Consider the following 21,736-nt stretch of genomic DNA (forward strand, 5'->3'; position numbering starts at 1 on the left):
GCTTGAAATCTAGACTACACTGGCAAGCCACCAGCAATGTGGCGGCAGCCCACCATTGGCGGCGCCCTTGCTTGAACGAGCAAAGCATTTTTAGTGGGAAATGGCATGGCGAGATACATGACTGAGGGCTAGTAAAGAATTGTGCATACTAGCGGTATGGACGGTCGTGTGTGTGATAACAAGTAGGTTCCCTCACCAAGTACATATACACCTACCATGTGTGTACACATGGAATCACACCGATCGCGTTGTTTTGGAAGGATGTGTAAAAAAGCGTAGTGTGATATCAACGTTTTCGAGAGGTAAATATTGTGTATATTAAAGATAATTACGATATTGTTTGTTGTCCAAGTAAACTGAAGAACATTACCACGATCAGGCTTGTTTTTCGTTGACGAACGAAAGCTGTCCCCAGCCAGTCAATCAACATGATCAAACCAACTGAACTTCTCGTAGACGAAAACGAGTTGCCTTGCTGATTGCTCATAATAAATGCTTGTGTTGGATCCGGATGGCATGGCCATGGATGGGAAGATCATCGGAAACAAACAAACAAAGAAACAAACTTAAAATGGTGTAAATAAACTAACTAGGTTGTTAGCATAAACCATGGAGTTATTTCATTGTTTTAGTTACTCTATTTCTTCCTCCATGCTCTTAGTCTTATACATTGATTGTTTTTAGTGAACTGGAAAGTGCAAAATGTAAAATACCCCATCAATCATGACCATCAATCACGACCATTATTATATGTCCATTGATTAATACGACTGAGTACTTCTACCTAGAGTTTTTAGAGGTTCGTTCTGCTAATGAGAAACGATAGCAGAGTTCTAGGAGTACTATAGTATATATTAGACCCAGTAACTGGGGCGCTGTACTCCTTTTAAAACAATTTTTGACTTCATCTGTCGACGACAGATGAAGTCAAAAATTGTTTTAAAAGGAGTACAGCGCCCCAGTTACTGGGTCTATGTATATATGAGGTATTCTACAATACAACTGTAGAGCTATCCTATGGGATAACTTTCCGTACGGCGCCACCACTTTTTCACTCATTTTTACAAAAAGAGATATCTCATTGAGGTAAATTAGATACTGTATTATATCATATCGAATGAAAAAGTGGTGGCGCCATACAGAAACTTTTCTGAGCTATGACGATTATGAGGGTTCGGGGACAATCCAATAGCGGAACGAACCCTATACTGCACTGGGGATACACTACATGTAGCTGAGTACTAAACTTAGGAACCCTAGATGACACTAGGGATACACTACGTGTAGCTTAGGAGTACTACATAGTACTGATAACGTTGGACTCTGAATCTGTTGGTTGCGTGATCAACAGATTCAGAGCCCAATATTAATAGACCTTATGCATTGACATCATCCAGCCGCCATCTTTGAGGTCAAACGATGACGAAACAATCGAAACGCACATCGATTGGCCAATGAATAACCTCCTTTTGACCTCAATGCGGGGGCGCCGTACTGAAATGACGTCATGTGCATAAGGTCTATAGTACTATACTACTTAGTTGTACTCCGGAGTACTCTCCTATCCTAAGCTACATGTAGTTTTTTTCCCAGTAACGATCTTCCTCCATGGAGGAACACAGTACACACAAACATGTGAAATACTTACTGTGGTTGATTACTCAGTACTAGTACTACTCATAATAGTCGTAGTCCAACGTATGTACATCAAGAGTTGCGAAAAACGTTACCCTCTATCCTCCTGACAGCGGGATGAATTACACTAGGTAGGCACCACTGAGGTCATGGTCTTTGTTGCCCCTGGTTGTAGTGTGTGTTATGGTCCATTTATAAGCTCCCATAATAATAGTTTTGAAACATGTTTTTCTTGTCGTTACAGTTATACACAAGGGTTGTTGTTTCTTGTGTTGTGTTCAATAAAGACATGGCGTACAGTGCCAGAATGGCCAACAGTGGCCTGGACCCTGGTCAGAGAGCTCGTACTATGTCTTCATTCCTGTATCAGCTATCTGCGAGGGATAGGGAGTTGGACTTAGTTCATCTGGATCATTGCTACTCTAAGTCTTGGAATGCGCATCCAGATGCTAGCCATGCTAAACCAGCAAGGATGCTGTTTGTTCCTAGAACTCTAAGGTTACGATCAGACAGGCACAATGTCATGTAAGTTTCATTTTTAATACTGAACATGTATTGAATTTTGTTTAAAGGCAGTGGACACTATTGGTAATTACTCAAAATAATTGGCATAAAACCTTACTAGGTAAAAAGTCATGGGGAGAAGCTGATAGTATAAAACATTGTGAGAAACAGCTCCCTCTAAAGTAACCTAGTTTTGGAGAAAGAAGTAATTTTCCACGAATTTGATTTCGAGACCTCAATTTTAGAACTTAAGGTCTCAAAATCAACCGTCTGAAAGCACACAACTTCGTGTGACAAGGGTGTTTATTTCTTTCATAGTTATCTCGCAACTCGACGACCGATCGAGCTCAAATTTGAACAGGTTTGTTATTTTATGCATATATGTTGAGATACACCAAGTGAGAAGATTGGTCTTTGACAATTACCAAAAGTGTACTATAAAGGTAATTGTCATAGACCAGTCTTGCCACCTGGTGTATGTCAACGTGTGCATAAAATTTGAGTTTAATCGGTCGTTGAAGTTGCGAGATACTAATGAAAAAAAAAACACCCTTGTCACACAAAATTGTATGCTTTTAGATGCTTGATTTTGCCACCTCAAAATCTAAATCAGGCCTGCACAACCACAACATGTAAGAAATGAAGCTGCTACAATTCATATAAAGCAGGTGTAACATTATTTTTGCTTAATTTAAAAAGAAACCATTTTTATCCATCAAAGTTTTGTTTGTATTTCAAAGAGTCATTTTATCCAATCAAGATCTTGTGCTATGTGGGTAACCATCGCATGATTTTACAGGATCAAGAACTCTTTCTTTGATACTGCTGTAGACGGTCTTCATCTAAACACAATTTGCATTTTATAAACCCTGTGCATAATTGATTTTCTATTTTAGAGAGCCGGATGTACGAGTTGATGTGTTGACCCCATTCCAGGCCAATGCTGTACCATATGACAGTGGCAGAGCGCACTCTGTTATGAATGAATGCGAGAGACATGTCAACTTTGCTCGTTCCAGCACAGCTGAGGAACATTCTGATGAAGAATGGGAGAAAAACTTGACGAGGTATGAATGTTATAATAATTAATAATAATTACAATATTTATAGAGCGCTAAATACGGATGTTTCTAAGCGCTAAAACCAGATTGACAAAACAGATGGGTTTCAAGTTGAGATTTGAAAGTGTCCAGTGAAGGAGCTGCTTGAATGTGGGTGGGTAGCTTGTTCCAAAGTGTTGGAGCTATGACTGAAAAGGCCCGATCGCCATAGCGTGTCATGGTGCAGGGTCCTGGGGAAAGCTGGAAGTGAGCAATTGAATAAGAGCGAAGGCGTCGTGTAGCTGATGAAAGTGAAGAAGAACGAAGGGCTATGAGGTCTTGGAGATATACCTTGGAGGTATGTTTGTGTATTGTTTTGAGGAAAAACTGAATTGTATTATGAATTGCAATCGTTTCTTTACAATAGTTAACTTCAGTCAACTTTGCTCAAACCCCAGTATCATGCTTTGGTGACTTTAAACATCCAAGCTCACACACACACAAACACGCAAGCCAAAAACAATGGTCTTTTGTTATAAGCTCTGGGCAAATCCCTTTATATTTATTGACCAAACCAACAGCTGACAAGCCGCCAAATACAGGAAAGGATAATATTAGCGATATGTGTAACTGAGTTCATTTGCGTGCATTACACAACACATGGGACCAATAGCTATAATGTTCCATCCAAAGGACGAAGCAGTAATGGTTGAGTGTCTTTCCGAAGGGCACAAGTGTCAAGACCAGAACTCAAACCCACACTCGGCTGATCAGAAACACAAGAGCATGAGTCCAGAGATCTACAGTGCAATTTTGTCAACAGAGCTGAGTTTAACGGTTAACCGTTTAGAAAAATGTTGTTTATTGATAGTTAAATAACCGTTAAGTCACCAGCTTAGTATTTATAAATAATAGTTTATAATTTACAAATTATTCACAGCGCAAAATTCCAATGCATTTGTGTTCAAAAGCGCTGAACATTAATGGCAGTGGACACTATTGGTAATTACTCAAAATAATTATCATCATAAAACCTTTCTTGGTTACGAGTAATGGGGAGAGGTTGATAGTATAAAACATTGTGAGAAACTGCTCCCTTTGAAGTGACGTAGTTTTAGAAAAGAAGTAATTTTCCACGAGGTTGATTTCAAGACCTCAAGTTTAGAATTTGAGGTCTCGCAATCAAGCATCAGAAAGCTCACAACTTCGTGTGACAAGGGTGTTTTCTCTTTCATTATTATCTTGCAACTTCGGCGACCGATTGAGCTCAAATTTTCACAGGTTTGTTATTTTATGGATATGTTGAGATACACCAACTGTGAAGACTAGTCTTTGACAATTACCAATAGTGTCCAGTGTCTGGATTGCATTGTTCTTAAATCGCTATAGATAGCATTCCAAAGACATGGACAAGGCACCGGAAGGTAACATGGCCATGCTTTGTTTATTGACCAATGAGTGGTCCCAAATGGTGTCACATGGGGAGCGGTTTCATTCATCACGTTGACCAATTAAACGAAGCCGAATCAAATCCACAAGCAAACAGACACTTGTAACAACTGAAGTGCCACAAAACATGACGAAAGTTGCTTGAAAACTTCCAGTTGCTTCATACAGCCATCCTGAAATGATACAGCAAATGATTTATTACTTTCGAATAGTTTGATTTATATAAAAAAGGGGAAAAAGAACATCTCAAGGAAAAGCAAGATTTCTTTTGAAACACGCTTATAAGTATAATAATTTTGCTGACTGAATTGTTATTATTTTTATTTAAAAATTATCCAAAGAACTTTCAAACTGTTGCTTGCATTTTGATGCTTTGATGACTGTTTTATGTAAAACATAGGACTTTTATAAACCACATGCCTGTAGCTACCGGGCAACGGTAGTCTAGTTGGTAGTCTAGTTGGTAAGACACTGCTCTGGAATTCCAAGGGTCGTGGGTATTAGCTTGGGCGATATCCAATATTATCGTATATCGCGATACTAATTTGGAAACGATTTCGATATCGGATTTATTTGGTTTTAATCACAATATCGATTAAGTATCGCAATATCGCGATGTATTTCCTAGCTGAGACACCTTGCACCCCATAGGTTTGGAGTAAAACCAGAAGAATAGGTCATTAGAACACCTCTCGTATGCTATGACTGTCTCCTCTACAACTTTCACTGGGAGTTTTAAGACTGATGATGTCAAATTTAATTAATCGCGATTATATTGAATATCGCGATATATTGTCGGCGATATATCGTGAATAAAATAAATCAATACCGCCCAAGCTTAGTCGTGGGTTCGAATCCCACCCTAGTAATATGCCTGATATATTTTTTCACAAGACTCAGGAAAGTACCGAGTATACAGTGCTAACACACATCAGTGTATGATGGGTAAAAACCAAAATTAATATTCTTTATCTCTGATGCAAATTTGTACATTATATATCGTTGCGGTACCCGCTGCCCTAACATAGGATTCAACTGCCTCTAGCTACCGGGCAATCTCGGTAGTAAAGTTGTCGAGACACTGCTATAGAGTTGCAAGGGTCGTGGGGATCGAATCCCACCCGAGTAATATGATTGTGATGTTTTTTCACAGGACTCGGGAAAGTACTGAGTATACAATGCTGACACACATCGGTGTATGGGTAAAAAAAAAAAAAATGAATAAACCACATGTTGTTTAGTTATATCACCTGCTATAATATTGCCGATTGTGCAGGATATACCAACCAGGAAACATTGCCAGCCCTGGACGTTAAACTGACGATCGTCACTAAACGGCAGGTTTCTAGTGCTCACTGCCAACGTCTGAGCTACACCTTCTGCACCGACGCCTAAAAGCGATATAATGAGAAACTGACACGTGACAGTGGTAAGGAACGGAGTTGCTGCAAAACATACGGCAGTTATCAACCCTGATATGGCTGCAGTAAGACGATTTGAGATGAATTTCCGTTGAGTGATAAATGCTGATAGAGAGAGTCCGATGATGCTGCCAAAACCCCATGCCGAAGTCAGAAACGACGCCTGAGTTGTGTTCAGTCCCAGAGATAGCCCATCTGGTACCATGTAGATAATCACTCCTGCATGTCCAATATTGATGGCCATTCTTGCACAAGACAGAATCAGAAATTCTACATTTCGAAAAACATCCAAGCCAGCAATCATCAAGAAATCATGAAAGCAGTTCACAGGACTAGATGTGCCTCGCTCGGGATGTTTTACATCGTCATTATCATTTAGTGAGACCTTGTTGTAATCTTTAACGCTATGTTTGCCTGGCCTAATAAGCAGACCACAAACGACAACGTGGAAACTAACCCCACCAAGAAGGAGCATCGTGCCTCGCCAGCCGTAGGTATCCAGAAGAACTTGCGTTAACGGCCCATACACCATCATCCCAATCGGGCCTCCAATTGTGAGAAGAACATATGCTATGGGAAACTTATCATGAAAGTAGAAAACCAGTTCAACCCTGCATGTTTCATACGCGCATCCTGCACCCAGTCCTGAAAATGATGGACATAAAATAAACTAAAATTAAAAATTACTGAAAAATAAATTTTAACATATTACGAAAGCCAGTAAGTTTGCTAAAATATTTTAAATTATAATGTTGGAGCAAAGCATTATTTTTATAACAGCTGATGAATCACTTCAATCTAATAATAATTGCACATGTGCAAAATAAATCATTTTCTATTAATTTTGGTTTTTACCCATACACCGATGTGTGTTAGCACTGTATACTCAGTACTTTCCCGAGTCCTGTGAAAAAATATCACAAGCATGTTACTCGGGTGGGATTCGAACCCACGACCCTTGCAATTCTAGAGCAGTGTCTTACCAACTAGAGTACCGAGGTTGCCCGGCAGCTAGAGGCAATTCGAATCCTATGTTTTGGCAGCGGGTACCGCAATGATATAATAGATGTTAAATTTGCATCGGGGATAAAGAATACTAATTTTGGTTTTTACCCATACACCGATGTGTGTTAGCACTGTATACTCAGTACTGTATACTCAATCATTTTCTGTTGCAATTGTTTCCACCGTTATTTTACACAAATTTACAATAGGCACTAGAAACCTTTTGGTTATTGTCAAAGACGGCCACGTGCCGCTGGTGCCAGTGGATTTTGGTCGATGGCCCAAATGGGTTAAGTGTAGCCCTCACCTTGAAGTCGCTGTCTGGCCTTGAGATTTGAGTTAAAGGAACACGTTGCCTTGGAACGGACGAGTTGGTCAAAACAAAAGCGTTTGTAACCGTTTTTTATATAATGCATATGGTTGGAAAGATGTTTTAAAAGTAGAATACAATGATCCACACAAGTTTGCCTCGAAATTGCGTGGTTTTTCTTCTACTGTGCGAACTAACACGGTCAGCCATTTATGGGAGTCAAAATTTTGACCCCCATAAATGGCCGACGTGTTAGTCGACGAGGTAAAAGGAAAATCACGTAATTTCGAGGCATGTTTGTGTGGATCATTGTATTCTACTTTTACAACATCTTTCTACCCATATGCATTTTATAAAAAACGGTTACAAACGCTTTTCAAAGACCAACTCGACCGATCCAAGGCAATGTGTCCCTTTAAGTAAGGTCTCTCCCGAGCCAATGTGGCTCATCAGGCCAGTGTGTATATCCGATTTCCTTGGCATTGAACAACTAAAGCCCGGTTCATACTTTCTGCGAAGGCGAATGCAATACAAATGATAACGTCACAAGCTGGCAACACAATTTGCGCTGAGTTGAGTTGACTCTCTGGCGAATATCACAGCGAAAGAGGGGTTGTGACGTCAAATTCACATCAAATTCGCATTCCCAGGAAGTATGAACCAGGCTTAAGACTATTTCTATTCCTCCTGGACAGGATGCTAGTTTATCAAAGAATACTCTCCAGCTCTCACCAGAAACCCATTTGTACTTCTGGGTGGAGAGAAGCAATTATGATAAAGTGCCTTGCTCAAGGACACAGGCGTCGCAACTAACCAGCCCATGAATCAAACCCACATTCTATAAATTACAATTTATAAGTCCACCAACCTACGTAGACCGGTCAGCCAGGACAAAAAAAACTTTAATGGGAGACTTTTAAAAGCTAGGTAGCAGCAGACTTACCAGGCAAATTCCCCTTGTTTACTTAGTTCTGAGCATGCACACATTACCAAGAACAATGGATTTACCTGGTCTGCTGCCACCTAGTGTTCCAAAAAGTCTGCTAGTGGAAATCGTTAGAAATTGACAAATGAAATGACATTGACATACCAGCCATCACAATGAGTGACACACCAAACAGAATGACACTGTTTGCCGTCGAAGCAAGTGTCAAACCAAGTCCATAGATCATTCCGCCAAAGACAACCAAATAACGGCTTCCTATTCGACGAGCTACTGCTCCGGCCATGGGCCCTGTTTTAAAAGTAGAAAGACAACACTGATAATAAGGTGACGATTCGACCTTGGTCCAAAGCACAGTACATGTATTTTCAAATGTATAAACGTAGGCAAGAAAGGGTAATGCTTCAAGCCTTTGCCTAAAAATAATAAAATTTCTTCCTAATGTCAAAACAAACATGTAACTTTCATCAATCAAATGAATTCCAAATGTGTACACGAGTCGTCTTTGTCTTATGAGTCATGGCTGACCCTTTGTGACCCTGGGTATGATGGAGTTCCACTTCTGTCTATCCAGTGCAGATCGATATGTACGTTTATTGATAAGCCCGTGAGTTCTACGATTCCGTCTGTCCAACAAAGTTTTTGACGGCCACGTCGGCGACTACCTGCAACTAAGCTTGGGCGATATCACGATATTATCGAATATTGCGATACTAATTTGGAAACGAGTTCAATATCGGATCGCTTTGGATTTAATCGAAATATCGCTTAAGTATCGCAATGTTGCGATGTTTTTCCTAGCTGAGACATCTTGCACCCCATAGGTTTGGAGTAAAACCAGAAGAATAGGTCATTAGAACACCTCTCTTATGATTGTCTCCGTTACAACTTTCACTTGGAGTTTGAAGACTGATGATGTCAAATTTAATTAATCGTGATTATATCGAATATCGCGATATATTGTCAGCGATATATCGTGAATAAAATAAATCGATATCCCCCAAGCTTACCTGCAACACATCCTTGCACAAAGATCTTCTCAAGGTTGTCCCCCTCTCTTCTGGATATAATACCAAAGTATGGAAGCTTGTTTTTGTCAATCTTTGACGCGTGTATGGAATGATGATCATACAAAAATTCACCCCCACCCTAACAAAATGTATTCTTTTTTTACTTACCCATCGCGTAGAATAATCCATAATGAAGAAAGCCCAGTGAACCTATCATCCACAAATCGGTGTCGAAGTCATCCTTTATTGTTATTAGAAGAACCCCAAATGCTTTCAAGGTGCCATTGAAAATAAACATGATAGTGAACCCTCCGAAAACAATGGTCCAACCCCAGCCTCCTTCACTGTAGGTTCCAATGGGCTGAGGTCTACACGCCATACTAAAAACCGCCCTGAAGCACATCCAGACTTGAACTTACTACTGTCCTGTTGCAACTGTTTAGTGTAAACCACAATGTTTCTGGATCTTTAGTAGGTTAGGGTCAATGAAATTCAATGTACAATGAAAGTAAACCCAATGAAAGAGAACCTATTCTCTCTCTGCAACTGTAGTTTTCTATGAAATCATTCACAGAGAGTTCTCGAATTCATTTTCAGGTACATAAAGCATAAGTACTGGAGTCCCCACCGCCCACAAGGTGGCCGTGTTTTGTCTGCAAAAACTCTAGTTAATTGTTTTTTTGATATTTTGTTTTCTCATTTTAGAATTGGATGGACCAGCCACCAAAACAAATTGTTTGATAAGATTATCAAGCATCTGCAGTCAGACCGGTTAGCACGATTAGCGTACGAAGGAGTGAGTACAGAGTTTTGTGCTGACATTTCAGTCGTCTTGTTATTTCATTCATCACTGGCTCAAATAGCTTTTCTTTTCAATTCCCAGAGTTTGATGATCGATTGACAAGTTTGTAATTTTATGCATACATGTATGTTGAGATACATCAAGTGAGAAGAACGGTCTTTGACAAGTACCAATAGTGTCCACTGTCTTTAACTTTTAAACCAATATAGATTTTAGTTTTGGGAAATTTGAAGTCTAGCATTTTTAATCAGCAGGCCTCACAACACAAAAAAGTACTGTCCGTACGCTAACTCATGTATTCTGGAATGGGCCTTTCAGTTTGAGTAGTACATGAATGTCTATCTCATGCTTAACTATGAGAAAACTAATTTGGCTTACCATGCTACTGTTTCATGAAATATCAAACTGATGAATTGATATGTTCATACGTGTACAAAAATCTATATGTACCAAAGAAGTGACCAATACCTTCAATTTTCATTCATTCATTCATTCATTTTTATTAAAAAACCAACTGGCAGCACGAAGCTGAATAATGTGGCATTACTAGATAATAATATTGATAAAAATAGCATAGATAAAACACACAGAAATTGCACCACCGCGGGGTACAAACGAACATTATATAAGAACACGACAATAGGTAAAAATAAATATTAGATACACCACTAAAAGACACTTAAAAATGCACAGGGTGTTGGGGAACCCTCTTATACATTGAAATCCCACTATGGAATAAACAAGCTAACCCTAGCAGTTAAAAACTGAACATATGACAAAAACAATGGAAAAGGGAAAACGAATTTGATAAAACAGAAAAGACAACAAGTAACAACACAAGTAAATGCTTAGCCAAGAACAGGAAACTCTCATTCTCATTGTTTCTTTGAATTTCTATTTATCTATTGATTGTTTAGAATCCTAACGAGCCAGTCTTAAGAAGAATTCATCTTGATAAATGCGCCAAGAAAGTACGCAGAACTCTAGCCTCCATTGGTTGGGTAAGTGGATCATACATACTTGTTAAAGGGCGACTCTAAAGTGCTCTAAAATATATTTAGTTATTATATTTTTCCCAAAACAGGAAGTTATTCTTATGAGTTTCTTAACCTTACAGGATAAAACGGACTTGTCTCTAAAACACTTAGTTGAAAGTTGAAAAACGCACGCTCAAGAAAACCACTTGACAATTGATTGATGGCTGTTTGATTTGGATCTGCCCTTATACTAATACAGAACTAACCCAAATACACTCCTGAACTTCACCATTTCCAATCAACCTGGCTGTGAAAGTGACTCTTTAAATGACAATCCACATGCTCATAAACAGCAAGGCGTTTGCCAGCGGATCATGGGTTTTTGGATTTCTTTACTTGCTTTAGGGGCAAGGCGAGTTCACAGCTTGGCTTTATGCAGTTCTTTGGTATACGTGAAGCGCTGTATACACGACAATGCAAACAAATGATTTTCTTTATACCATTTTGTATCATATAATTGTTTGTATTTTTTATTTTGTTTGCAGGATGGCAAGTTAACACAATGGTTACACAGCGTTTTGATAGATAGCCTAAGCTCATCTCTCCTGTCCATTTATCTGGATGTTTTACAGACCCTTAAATCAAAGGTAGGGTTGAATGGCAGTTACATGTACAATAATAGTAATAATAACATTGAATATAACATCCATCTTCAACTGTCCAATGGTCCACGCACGAATACCCGCTATGGTGGTAGAGCTTTCTCAGTAGTTGTTCCAACTTGCTGGAACAAGCTCCATCTTAACATCCCTGACTCGTCCTCAATCAGATCATTCAAGACTCGGCTAAAAACACAATGCTAAAGCGCTTTGAAACGCCTGTGGAAAGCGCTATATAAATGTTATTTATTATTATTATATTATAAAATATCACACCCGAGCATGTATCATAACTGAGGTTAAGTGGCAGTTACAGGTTAAGTTGGATCGGACTGGCACCCCAGAACTAAGGTGTTGACAAAGCAGGGCTAGAAAGCTCTTTTTGTAGAGCGTCAGCAAAAAATATTCATCTCATTGTCACATCACACTAGTATAATAATGATTGTTTTTCCATTCCAAGGTGCCTGGCTTGATTGATAAGATGATAAGTCTGTCCACATCTTCAAGTCGTTGTAGTGCAGCAAGCTCGGAGGCGTTGATGCTACTCCTCAAGAGGCCATGGGATCCTGCTGTGGGTGTATTGAGTCAGCATAAACCCGTAAGTTTTAAGATGCTATGTCAGATTTTTGGCCGATTTGACCTAAAAATTTTGATTTAAAATTCAATAGATATTTTTGATGGGGGTCGAGAAAGTTACAAGCTTTCATTTGAGCCATTGCTCGAAAAAGTCCGCCAATCATTAGTAGAAATAAAGTGCTCAAAATCCCGACGATATATCAAGGACCAATTCTTATGTGTTTTATAAGAAACGTTTTAAATTGTTGTCATGGTTCCTGACCATTAAAAGTAAAAGTTAAACTTTTTTTTCGTTAGAGGGGGTGATTTGAACATATTGTCATCAAAAGTTTCCTTGGACTTTTAGATTTTTCAATGGAAGTGCCCTTAGCAAAATAAAAATGGCCTTGCCCTTTAAAAGATGAAATTCCAGGCCTTTAAAACAAGTAAGTATTGACTATAGACCTTCTCTCACTCTTATCCTGCAAAGTATCGGTAATTATTCTAATCATGACGATCTTATACCTGACGATGACTAGAGCAAGCTAGTCGAAACGTTGAGACCAATTCCGAACTGACTCCGCGGCAGTACAGTCATTACGATCCTATAAGCTAAAGTAGTAGTCCAGTCAAATTTCTATACCATCCGCCCTGGTAATAGTTATAAAGCAGGACAGTTCTTTTCAGAACTGAGAAGTCTCCCGAACCTCCGCTTTATCTACTCCACGGCAGTGGAATAAAGCAAAACAGTTCCCTAAGAACAACTCTACCTGGCAAGTAGATATAAACACATGGTGTTACCGCAAACTAATATATATATTCTTATCATGTTTTCTTCTTATGTAGAAAAAGCTACCGGGTTCCCCTCTCCTTGTGATCACCCCAAACAGTCCCTCGTTCCCGTCTGCTCCGACTGCCCGCCGTGTCCGCTTCTGGAATGCTCAACTGGCAAACCTTGGTAAGGTGATTCCAGTCACTATGCACACTGTGAGTGGAGGGAGTGGCGTCAGTGTTGCTCAAAGCCTAGAGCACATGGTAGGCGCTGTACGCACTAAAGTCATGGAGGTAAGTAAGCTAAGCTTAGCTCTTACAAACTAGGAACACAAACCCAATATGAATATCACTCTAAGCCCTGACGCTAAGGGCCAAATTCCTAAAGCTGTTTAGCAGAAAATACTTCTCGGCAAATTTTTTTTCTAAGCAAAAATGAGTGGGGCATCAGCCACAACAATGCAAACTAAATGTAATTTTGGCTGGTAACCTGCTTCTACTGAGCGATACTGTTCTGAGATTAGCAATTTTGTGTGCTTATAGACTTGGCCCTGTAACAGCATATTGTCCAATCTTGAATGATTTGAATCTAAATTAAACCATTGGATATGACTTCTTTATTTCACCAGCTGAAGAGTCACTTTCCAAACCGCCAGATTGTTCTCATAGGTTGGTCTGTTGGAGCTCTCATTGCATGCCATGTAAGTTACTCATGTTATTTACATTTTAAAGGTTCTCTGTATTGCATCAAAGATTCAACATAATTAAATTTCATACTCTCTGTGTATAATTAACTTATTTGAAATTGTCCTTAATTATGAGGTTATTTTGCAATGTTTATCTTTCTCTGCCAAGTTTCAAGGGAAATGGGAAATCCCCTCCTGTGATTGTTTCCATCTGAATTTCTCATTTGCTAAATTTGTCTTCACTACTTATTAATGTTTTTGTTTTGTGTTGAATGTGTTGGCTTCACTGGTGAAACATGTAAAAGCGGTTGTGTGTACCAAGTCGTAGTCAACGTATCCCCCCCCCCCCCGTATTGGTTGCCAGGGGTGATGAAACGTGTATGCGTAAAAGGCTATTACTGGCTGGGAGTCGTGCTTAGTGAGTTCATGTTTCCATTGTTTGTCATCAAAGATTGTAGTCGGTGACATCATGTGCAATCCAACTATTACCCAAAGATGTTGTCTACTTTGACAGTATTTTATTTTGTATTAACTTTGTAGGTTTCATTGGTTGAGCATGTAACAGCGGTTGTGTGTGTTACTTTACATGTTGTCTAGGTATAAGTCAAAGATCTTGTCTATAATTATGTTGACAATACTCTTTGTATTATGTTCACTTTGTAGGTTTCATTGGTTGAGCATGTAACAGCGGTTGTGTGTCTTGGTTTTCCTGTCACTGGCATCAATGGAGCAAGGGGGGTAAGTCACAGAATGCTGGCCCAGTTTGTAATAATAATATTAAGAATATTTATAATGCCCTGGTATTCATCACAAGTGACACTCACGGCGCCAAACATGAAGATAACCCATGAATAAGAAAGTCGAGCTTCAAGTGCAGTACTACACATATCAAATTTTAGGTAAGCTGTAGGAGGATCTCAGACAAATGGGATGAAATCTTTGTAAGCTTGAAAAATTGACAAGAGTTTGTTTTTGTGTAGGGAGTCGATGAGCCACTTCTAGACAGCAAGACCCCCACCCTCTTTGTGACCGGCCAGGAGTCTAGTGTCTGTACACAAGATGATATTGAGAATCTAAGGGAGCATATGAGAGCTGAGACTGGCTTGGTGGTAGTGGGAGGAGCAGATGAACATCTTAGGATGTCTAAGATGAAGAAGAAGATGGAAGGAGTGACTCAGAGTATGGTGGATAGATGCATTCAGGTAAACCAAGACTTGTCTTAGCCTTCAATACTTTTCACATGTTTTAATAGATGTTTAATTTGCATCCGGGTTATAGAATCTAAATTTTTGCTTTTTACCTGTATACACCGATGTGTGTTAGCATTGTGTACTCAGTACTTTCCAAAGTTCTGTGAAAAAAATCACAAGCATATTACTTCAGTGGGATTCGAACCCATAGCCTTTGCAATTCTAGAGTAGTGTCATACATGTACCAACGAGACAGCTTACTTTTATTTGTTATGGGGAGCTATGGATAATGTGTTTACATTGGTATAACTTAAGATATGTTTTGACCATCAGGATGAAATCAGTGACTTCCTTTGCACCGTTCTCACCACATCAGTTTCGGAAAGTTTTGATCGATCTGAATTTGATGTTGACCATCGTAAGAAGAAAGAGAAGGATAAAGACCGCAAGAAACGAGTCCATCGAGATTTATCCTTGGAGCTGAAAGGGCGCAAGACTCCTCCAGCTGGCCGGGGAAGACGTAGCAGTCTGCCGACAACCCCTGGCGAGGTACGTATATTGATCATCTCTATTCCCAATAATTGGTTTAGCTGTTTTTCTGTGGTTGAGGTATCCTGTTCGTGTCTTAAAATTCATTCATCTTCAACCTAATGTTATGGTGTTGCTACTTTTGTTATGATGATTACCTAACCATTAAGATACATCCACATTTATTATTGACTTTTGCTTAAACCCTACCCCTACACTCTACCCCCCCCACCCTACCCCCAACACTCTACCCCAACACCCTGCCTTAGCAAAAAGATTTGTTTTGTAGGAGTCTTCTTTTTTCTAGGAAAGCCTTGTTCAATTTATTTCACCTTAATTTACGAAAAAAATGAGACGCACATTCTGATTCCATGTCTAAAAATACATCATCAAGGCAGAATCCAAATATTTATAGATTTTCTTTTGACTATTCCTCTAGAATCTTGCAAAGCCGGGGAAACTCTCTCAAGTCAACCCAGGATCTAGTTTCAGTGAGCAGTATGCGCGCTACATGGCCACTATGGCCATAAGTAAGAGGGAATCAAAGCTTGATTCAATACTGAAGAAAGAAGGAGGGGATGGAAACCAGACTAAAGCGGGTAAGAATTACAAGATCGAGTCATAAGCCATCAGTCTCTCTCTCTCTAGTCGACCGGGGTCGGAATCATGCTAAGTTTTGCCCATCCCTGTCGATCTCTCATTAAGTTGGGAAGATCAGCTGGAAGCACCCCGATGTCCCTGGCAACTACATCTGTATAACTGAGCCTTTGTTTTCCCCTGTTTCTCCTTCCATCAAGCCATCAGTAAGAAGATTTTAACCACTCCGCTATTCTGAAAAGATTTAAATAATAAATAAATAAATAATAAGAACACTTATAGTGCGCCGGTATCCACCACAAGTGATGCTCATGGCGCAAGGAAGAAACACAAAATTAATGAAAAGCAGCTGTGAAAAAAGGGGTTTTGAGGGCCTCTTTGAATTCATGAATGGAAGACATTCCTGTGCCTACTCGTGGTATTATTGTTTAAAGCTCTTTGAGTAATCTATTTCCTTTGTAAATGTTGTTGCCAATGAAACACTACCTTAAAACAAATAAACAATGACATAGGTTCTCATAATTAGCTCTGGGATTTGATGGAAAAATGAATAAATAACGTCTACCTTGAAGGCACTGGACACTGGTGTTAATTACTGAAAATAATTGTAAGCATAAAAAGTTACTTGGTGACGAGTAATGGACAGCTTTTGAGCTTGTTAGAAATTGCTCCCTCTGAAGTAACAGAGTTTTTGAGAAAGTAGTAACTTCTCACCAAAGTATTTGAATTTAATTTTGAAACCTCAAAGTTCGACTTTAAAGTCCCATTATCAAGCATCTGAAAGCACACATCTTCATGTGACAAGGTTTATTTTTCTTCTATCATTATCTGGCAAATTCTACGACCAAATGAGTTCAAATTTTCACTGGTTTGTTCTTTTGTGTATATGTTGAGATACACCAAGTGAGAACACTGGTCTTTGACAACTACCAAAGGTGTCCAGTGTCTTTAAGTCAGTTAAGAAAACCTTGGCCGAAAACATGCCACCCTTTGTGAAGTTGTTAAAACAACTTAATTGTTAAAGTTGCTGGTATTATCAATATTTATGAAAAGTACTCAAAAGTTATAAAGTATTGAATGTCTCTCTTTTATTGTCTCTGCCAGGTAAAACTGCAACTCCTAGTTCATACAAACGCAAAAGAAGTAAGAGCCCAAACACTCTCAAGCGCAAACAGATGAAACTATCTTCTCTAGTTGCCATGGCAAGTTTACCATCCAATCAAAGCCAAGAGAAACTAGGAGCTGCTCCAAGTGAACCTTCTGGGCTTTCGGTAGAAGCGTCTGATTTACCTTCGTCAACGTCCTCATCAGTGACAACGTCGTTGTCGTTGACTGCAACATCCCCCCAGCTTTCTGATCTCTTACAGAAATCAATGAGCAAAACCGGAATGATTAGCAGTAAGAGTAATCCAGCCACTCCATCCAGCATTGGAGAAATGGTAAGTGACAACAGTGTGCCAAGCGTGTCATGGCCGACCTGTTAAGAGCACCGGATTCAAGCTCTGGTGTTTGAACAGTAGAGTGTGGGTTCAAATCCCGGTCATGGCACTTGCTTTGTCAAATTGAGCAGGTAGTGCTTTCTGCTCTACCGGCCAGGCTTCTGATTGATGATACCCAAGCCTACATCCGTATGGACTGTAAAAGGGGTAACCCTGTTTCAGCCCTAGGAGTAGGTGGCAACGGCCTCAGGAAAAAAATAATTTTAGCCCACACCTTGAAGTGGCCATCAGGCCTTGTGAGTCTGGGGACTTGCAAAAAAAATTTTTTGTTTAAAGAGTTGAAGCAGTTAACGTGAAATAATATTGTGGTGCAAGAAAAGAGAGTCAAAGTTTTATTGTTGTTTCGTTGCCAGTTAGTTTATCTTATTCTACAGGCATGCAACTTTGAAAGTGATGAGCTAATTTCATATTATTATTAAGTAGTATTTATACAGGGTAGCCCCATCAGTGTAAAAACACTGTTCTCTCTGGGGGCCCTGTAGTAAAAGCAAAACACAGAACAAGAGAGAATCAAATACATGTATATAAAACCAACCCTACAAAAGCAACAACAGCACTCTATACCACCAGGAACAAAATCAGAGAAAAACAAGGCAACAAATTGCCAATTACACTTGCCTGTACTAACCCAGATTTACTCCAGCAATAACTTCGGGTGAATTGGTCAATAAATCTCTTTTCAAATTTCTCTTTCAGCCTCTTACCGTGACATCTTCTGGAACTATGGTCAGCCCATCAGTCTCCATGGCCCTGTCTGTTGGTGCAGAGGGAACGGCAAAAACTAGCATGACGTTTGCTCAGCTACAGCAGTTGGGACTACTTTCATCTCACATGGCACCGAGCACACTTCTCCAGGTAAACAAAATATTTTACTTTACGAGATTTGTTGTATAAGCCTATTCGAAATTGCAGCTGCGCATGTCCGTTACTGCTGACAAGACAATTTATCTATCTCCCGTGACCTTTTGATAATACCCACTGGTATTGTCTAAAGGTCACATGAGAAAGACAAATTGCGATGTCAGCAGTAACAGACATGCGCAGCTGCAATTCCGATTAGGCTTATTAAGAAAAAAAAAAAAAATTTGGTTTGATTTTATTTGTTTTTAAATCTGCGATGCTATATTAATACTTGTTTACATATCTATGAAAATTCTTAAGAAAGATGATTTCTCTATTGAAATCCTATTAATTATAATACTATTGTATCAACAGGGATTGAACTTCAACATCCAAAGAGGTTCCACAAAGATGTCTGTCTCTAATCGGTCTGCTTCAACAACTCTTGAAGGCTATAAGATGAATTCCAAAGTATCTACAGCCTCATCCACAGGAACAAAACACAAACCACCGAGAGCGCCCTCCGCACAGAAAGCCCCTCTGACTACAAGTACAATCCAAAAGCCTCCACTCTCTACTAGTGGCACAGCTTCGTCATTAGAGCAGAGTTTAAACACAAGTCAGCTTCAGGCGGCTGTACAACAGGCTGCTATGGCAATAGCTGGCAAAATGCTTTCCAATTATGGCCAAACTACAAGTTCTTCGGAACCTGTTAGCAGTGCTCCGTCGAATGCAAAACAAGTGGCTTCAATTGCAGGTCTCCTCAATATCCCACAGCTTGTGTCAGCCGCCTTGAAAAGTGTTCCGCCTGCAACATCCGATGTTCCAGGACGCGCCACTCTGAAGGCTCTTGAAAGCCTTGCTCAAGGGAAACTTGAAACCACATCTGGTAGTCTGGATCCTGGACTCTCCTTAGCCCAAATGGTTTCACCAGACGTTGCATTACAAGGGCTCTTTGCTGCTCAGGGTGGTCCTACAAGAGTCAAACCAAAAATGACTACAACCGCAACAACGTCTGGCCCTGACAAAAAGATGAACATTGATAAGGAACATGAGCAAGCAATCCAAAAGCTTCAGTTTCATGACTTTCCACTCACCACCGTGTCGTTAACCTCCTCATCGCGCGTACCAGGTACAGTCACCAAGGCTAAAATTCTGAAAGATCTTGAAAAGGGAAACATGTCTGGCATACCATTGACAACGCTGAGTAAGTCAGGGCCCCAACAAGCTATGCCACAGCTGGTCACTTCACAAGTATCTGCTTCAGCAATGTTCAACCAGATTACCAGCTCCTCTTCTTTGGTGTCGACGGGGATTTCTTCAAGCCTGCACAGTCTTCAGAAGGTTCAGCTTATTGACAGCATAGCTAGTCCCAAGACAGACTCCAAGCAAGCAGCAGGATCCACCAACACAACGTTTTCCTCACTGGGTAAAAGTCTCATGAGTTCTCATTTGCCATCTAGCACTACTATCTCAGTTCGCTCTCTTCAAGCAAACCAAAGTACTTCCAAAACTGCAGGCTCTAGTATTTTTGGAAAAGGGGTGTCCCAGTTCTCCACCTTAGGTAGCAAACCCGTTTCTACAACAGCAGCAAACATAGACCTTTCTGTAAAGTCTACAACTGACAAAGTAATAACTAGTAAACAACACGTTCCGCATGTCCAGCTAGCCAGAGTGAAGCTACCAGTGGGAAGAGGTGCATCCTTCGGAGATAGATCTGGAAGGTCTACATTTACGGGTCGAGCCTCACCTAACGTCATCCAGTCAGACCCTTGTAATATCAAGAAACCAGAGAGTCAATCCTCGGCATTTAAACCAGCTCCAGTAACCAAAGTTATCTCTGTTAGCAAATCAGCCGTTAAACCTTCTCCAAATCCAATCATACTGGCTGAGGTCAAAGCAATTGGCAAACAAACCTCCTTAAATACAAGTCTTAAAGTTGGCAGTACCCTCCCTAAACTACAGGCACCTGTGGTCACTGATGCCACATCTCAACAAACAAAAACTGCTACCAAGATTTTGGATCCTGTTTCCATGGATACAGAAAGGAAGATGAAACCACAGACCTCATCATCATCATCTTCATCTACATCAAGTTTTGATGATGAGAGTTCTAAGACAATAAAACCGCATGAGTCTTCATCCTCAGCTAAGATAGATGTAGGGCCAAGTGGTGATGCAGGACCAGGTGGTGATGCAGGCCCAGGCAGTGACGTAGGACCAGGCAGTGACGTGGGAGCAAGCCGTGATGCAGGACCAGGTGGTGATGCAGGCCCAGGTAGTGTTGCAGGCCCAGATGGTGATGCAGGCCCAGATGGTGATGCAGGACCAGGTGGTGATGCAGGCCCAGGTGGTGATGCAGGCCCAGGTGGTGATGCAGGCCCAGGTGGTGATGCAGGCCCAGGTGGTGATGCAGGCCCAGGTGGTGATGCAGGCCCAGGTGGTGATGCAGGCCCAGGTGGTGATGGAGAATGTGATGATAAAGGAACTCCGCTCCACCCTTCTGTGTACACGTCGACTCGGACCAGAAGAGTGCGTACTCCAAGGCAGTATTCTGACTATTTTGAGTGATCAAAGGTAAGCCCTTTTCACACTACTCAATTCCCGAGGTTTCCCCGGGGAATTATGGCCGACCTTTTCACACTATGGTCGCTTTACCCTTGCCTGCCCCTGGCATACCCTGGGGAATAGACAACGCAGCTCCTATCTGGAGTAGGGGTAAGCGGTAAAAGCCCAGGGTAATCCTGAAACTTGCAGCTGGAACCCCATGGAACACTGGCCTACATGTAAGCAGGGACAGTGTAACCGAGGGGTAAACAAACTCTCGAGGGGCCTCCCCAGGACTGTATTCCACGGAGATACAGTGTGAAAAGGGCTGTTCTGTAAATAGCTTCTTTTTTTTTGTATCATGCTTAAACCTGGAGATATTGTATGAAGTTTAACTTTGGTTTCTTAAAACAGACATATTATGTTATCATCATTTTTTTATCGTTTACGGGGAAAGTAATTTTAATCCTCCTCCAATCGGTGTTCCAAACCGCAAAAAATATGCTAAAACTTTATTAAAGTAGGAGGAAATACTTTTTTTTATATATGGAAGAGGGTGATTATGCTTTTTCCAGGGATTTTAATGCATGAACATAGTTACATATAAACATGTATTGTATGCCCAAGTTGATTCTGCAACTAAGAGCACTGAGCACTTGGGCACAAATGTCTTTGTTATGTTTTACATATTTGGAAATATGTTCCTATTTGATCATGTGTTAAGATGCCTTCCATTGCTATGATGTGTTTGTTTTAATAAGCATTACT

General features: G+C 40.3%; 2 protein-coding genes across 2 annotated transcripts; one reads left to right on the forward strand and one right to left on the reverse strand.

Moving 5' to 3' along the window:
- Positions 1-220: 220 nt before the first annotated feature.
- LOC139940490 (uncharacterized) lies at positions 221-21,000 on the forward strand. Its single transcript, XM_071936772.1, has 16 exons — positions 221-302; positions 1,880-2,160; positions 3,036-3,206; positions 10,023-10,113; positions 11,037-11,120; positions 11,642-11,743; positions 12,216-12,353; positions 13,157-13,375; positions 13,711-13,782; positions 14,431-14,505; positions 14,748-14,969; positions 15,291-15,506; positions 15,925-16,084; positions 17,187-17,521; positions 18,278-18,436; positions 18,797-21,000. Exons 2-16 carry the CDS (start codon positions 1,925-1,927, stop codon positions 20,990-20,992), a joined length of 4,476 nt encoding a protein of 1,491 aa, XP_071792873.1. The 5' UTR covers positions 221-302; positions 1,880-1,924; the 3' UTR covers positions 20,993-21,000.
- LOC139940920 (monocarboxylate transporter 2-like) lies at positions 3,647-9,696 on the reverse strand. Its single transcript, XM_071937314.1, has 4 exons — positions 9,486-9,696; positions 8,455-8,598; positions 5,879-6,694; positions 3,647-4,801 (listed from the first exon to the last, which is right to left on the reverse strand). Exons 1-4 carry the CDS (start codon positions 9,694-9,696, stop codon positions 4,671-4,673), a joined length of 1,302 nt encoding a protein of 433 aa, XP_071793415.1. The 3' UTR covers positions 3,647-4,670.
- Positions 21,001-21,736: the final 736 nt, after the last annotated feature.

Source organism: Asterias amurensis, chromosome 8, assembly GCF_032118995.1.
Source record: "Asterias amurensis chromosome 8, ASM3211899v1".
Classification (NCBI taxonomy): Eukaryota; Metazoa; Echinodermata; class Asteroidea; order Forcipulatida; family Asteriidae; genus Asterias; species Asterias amurensis.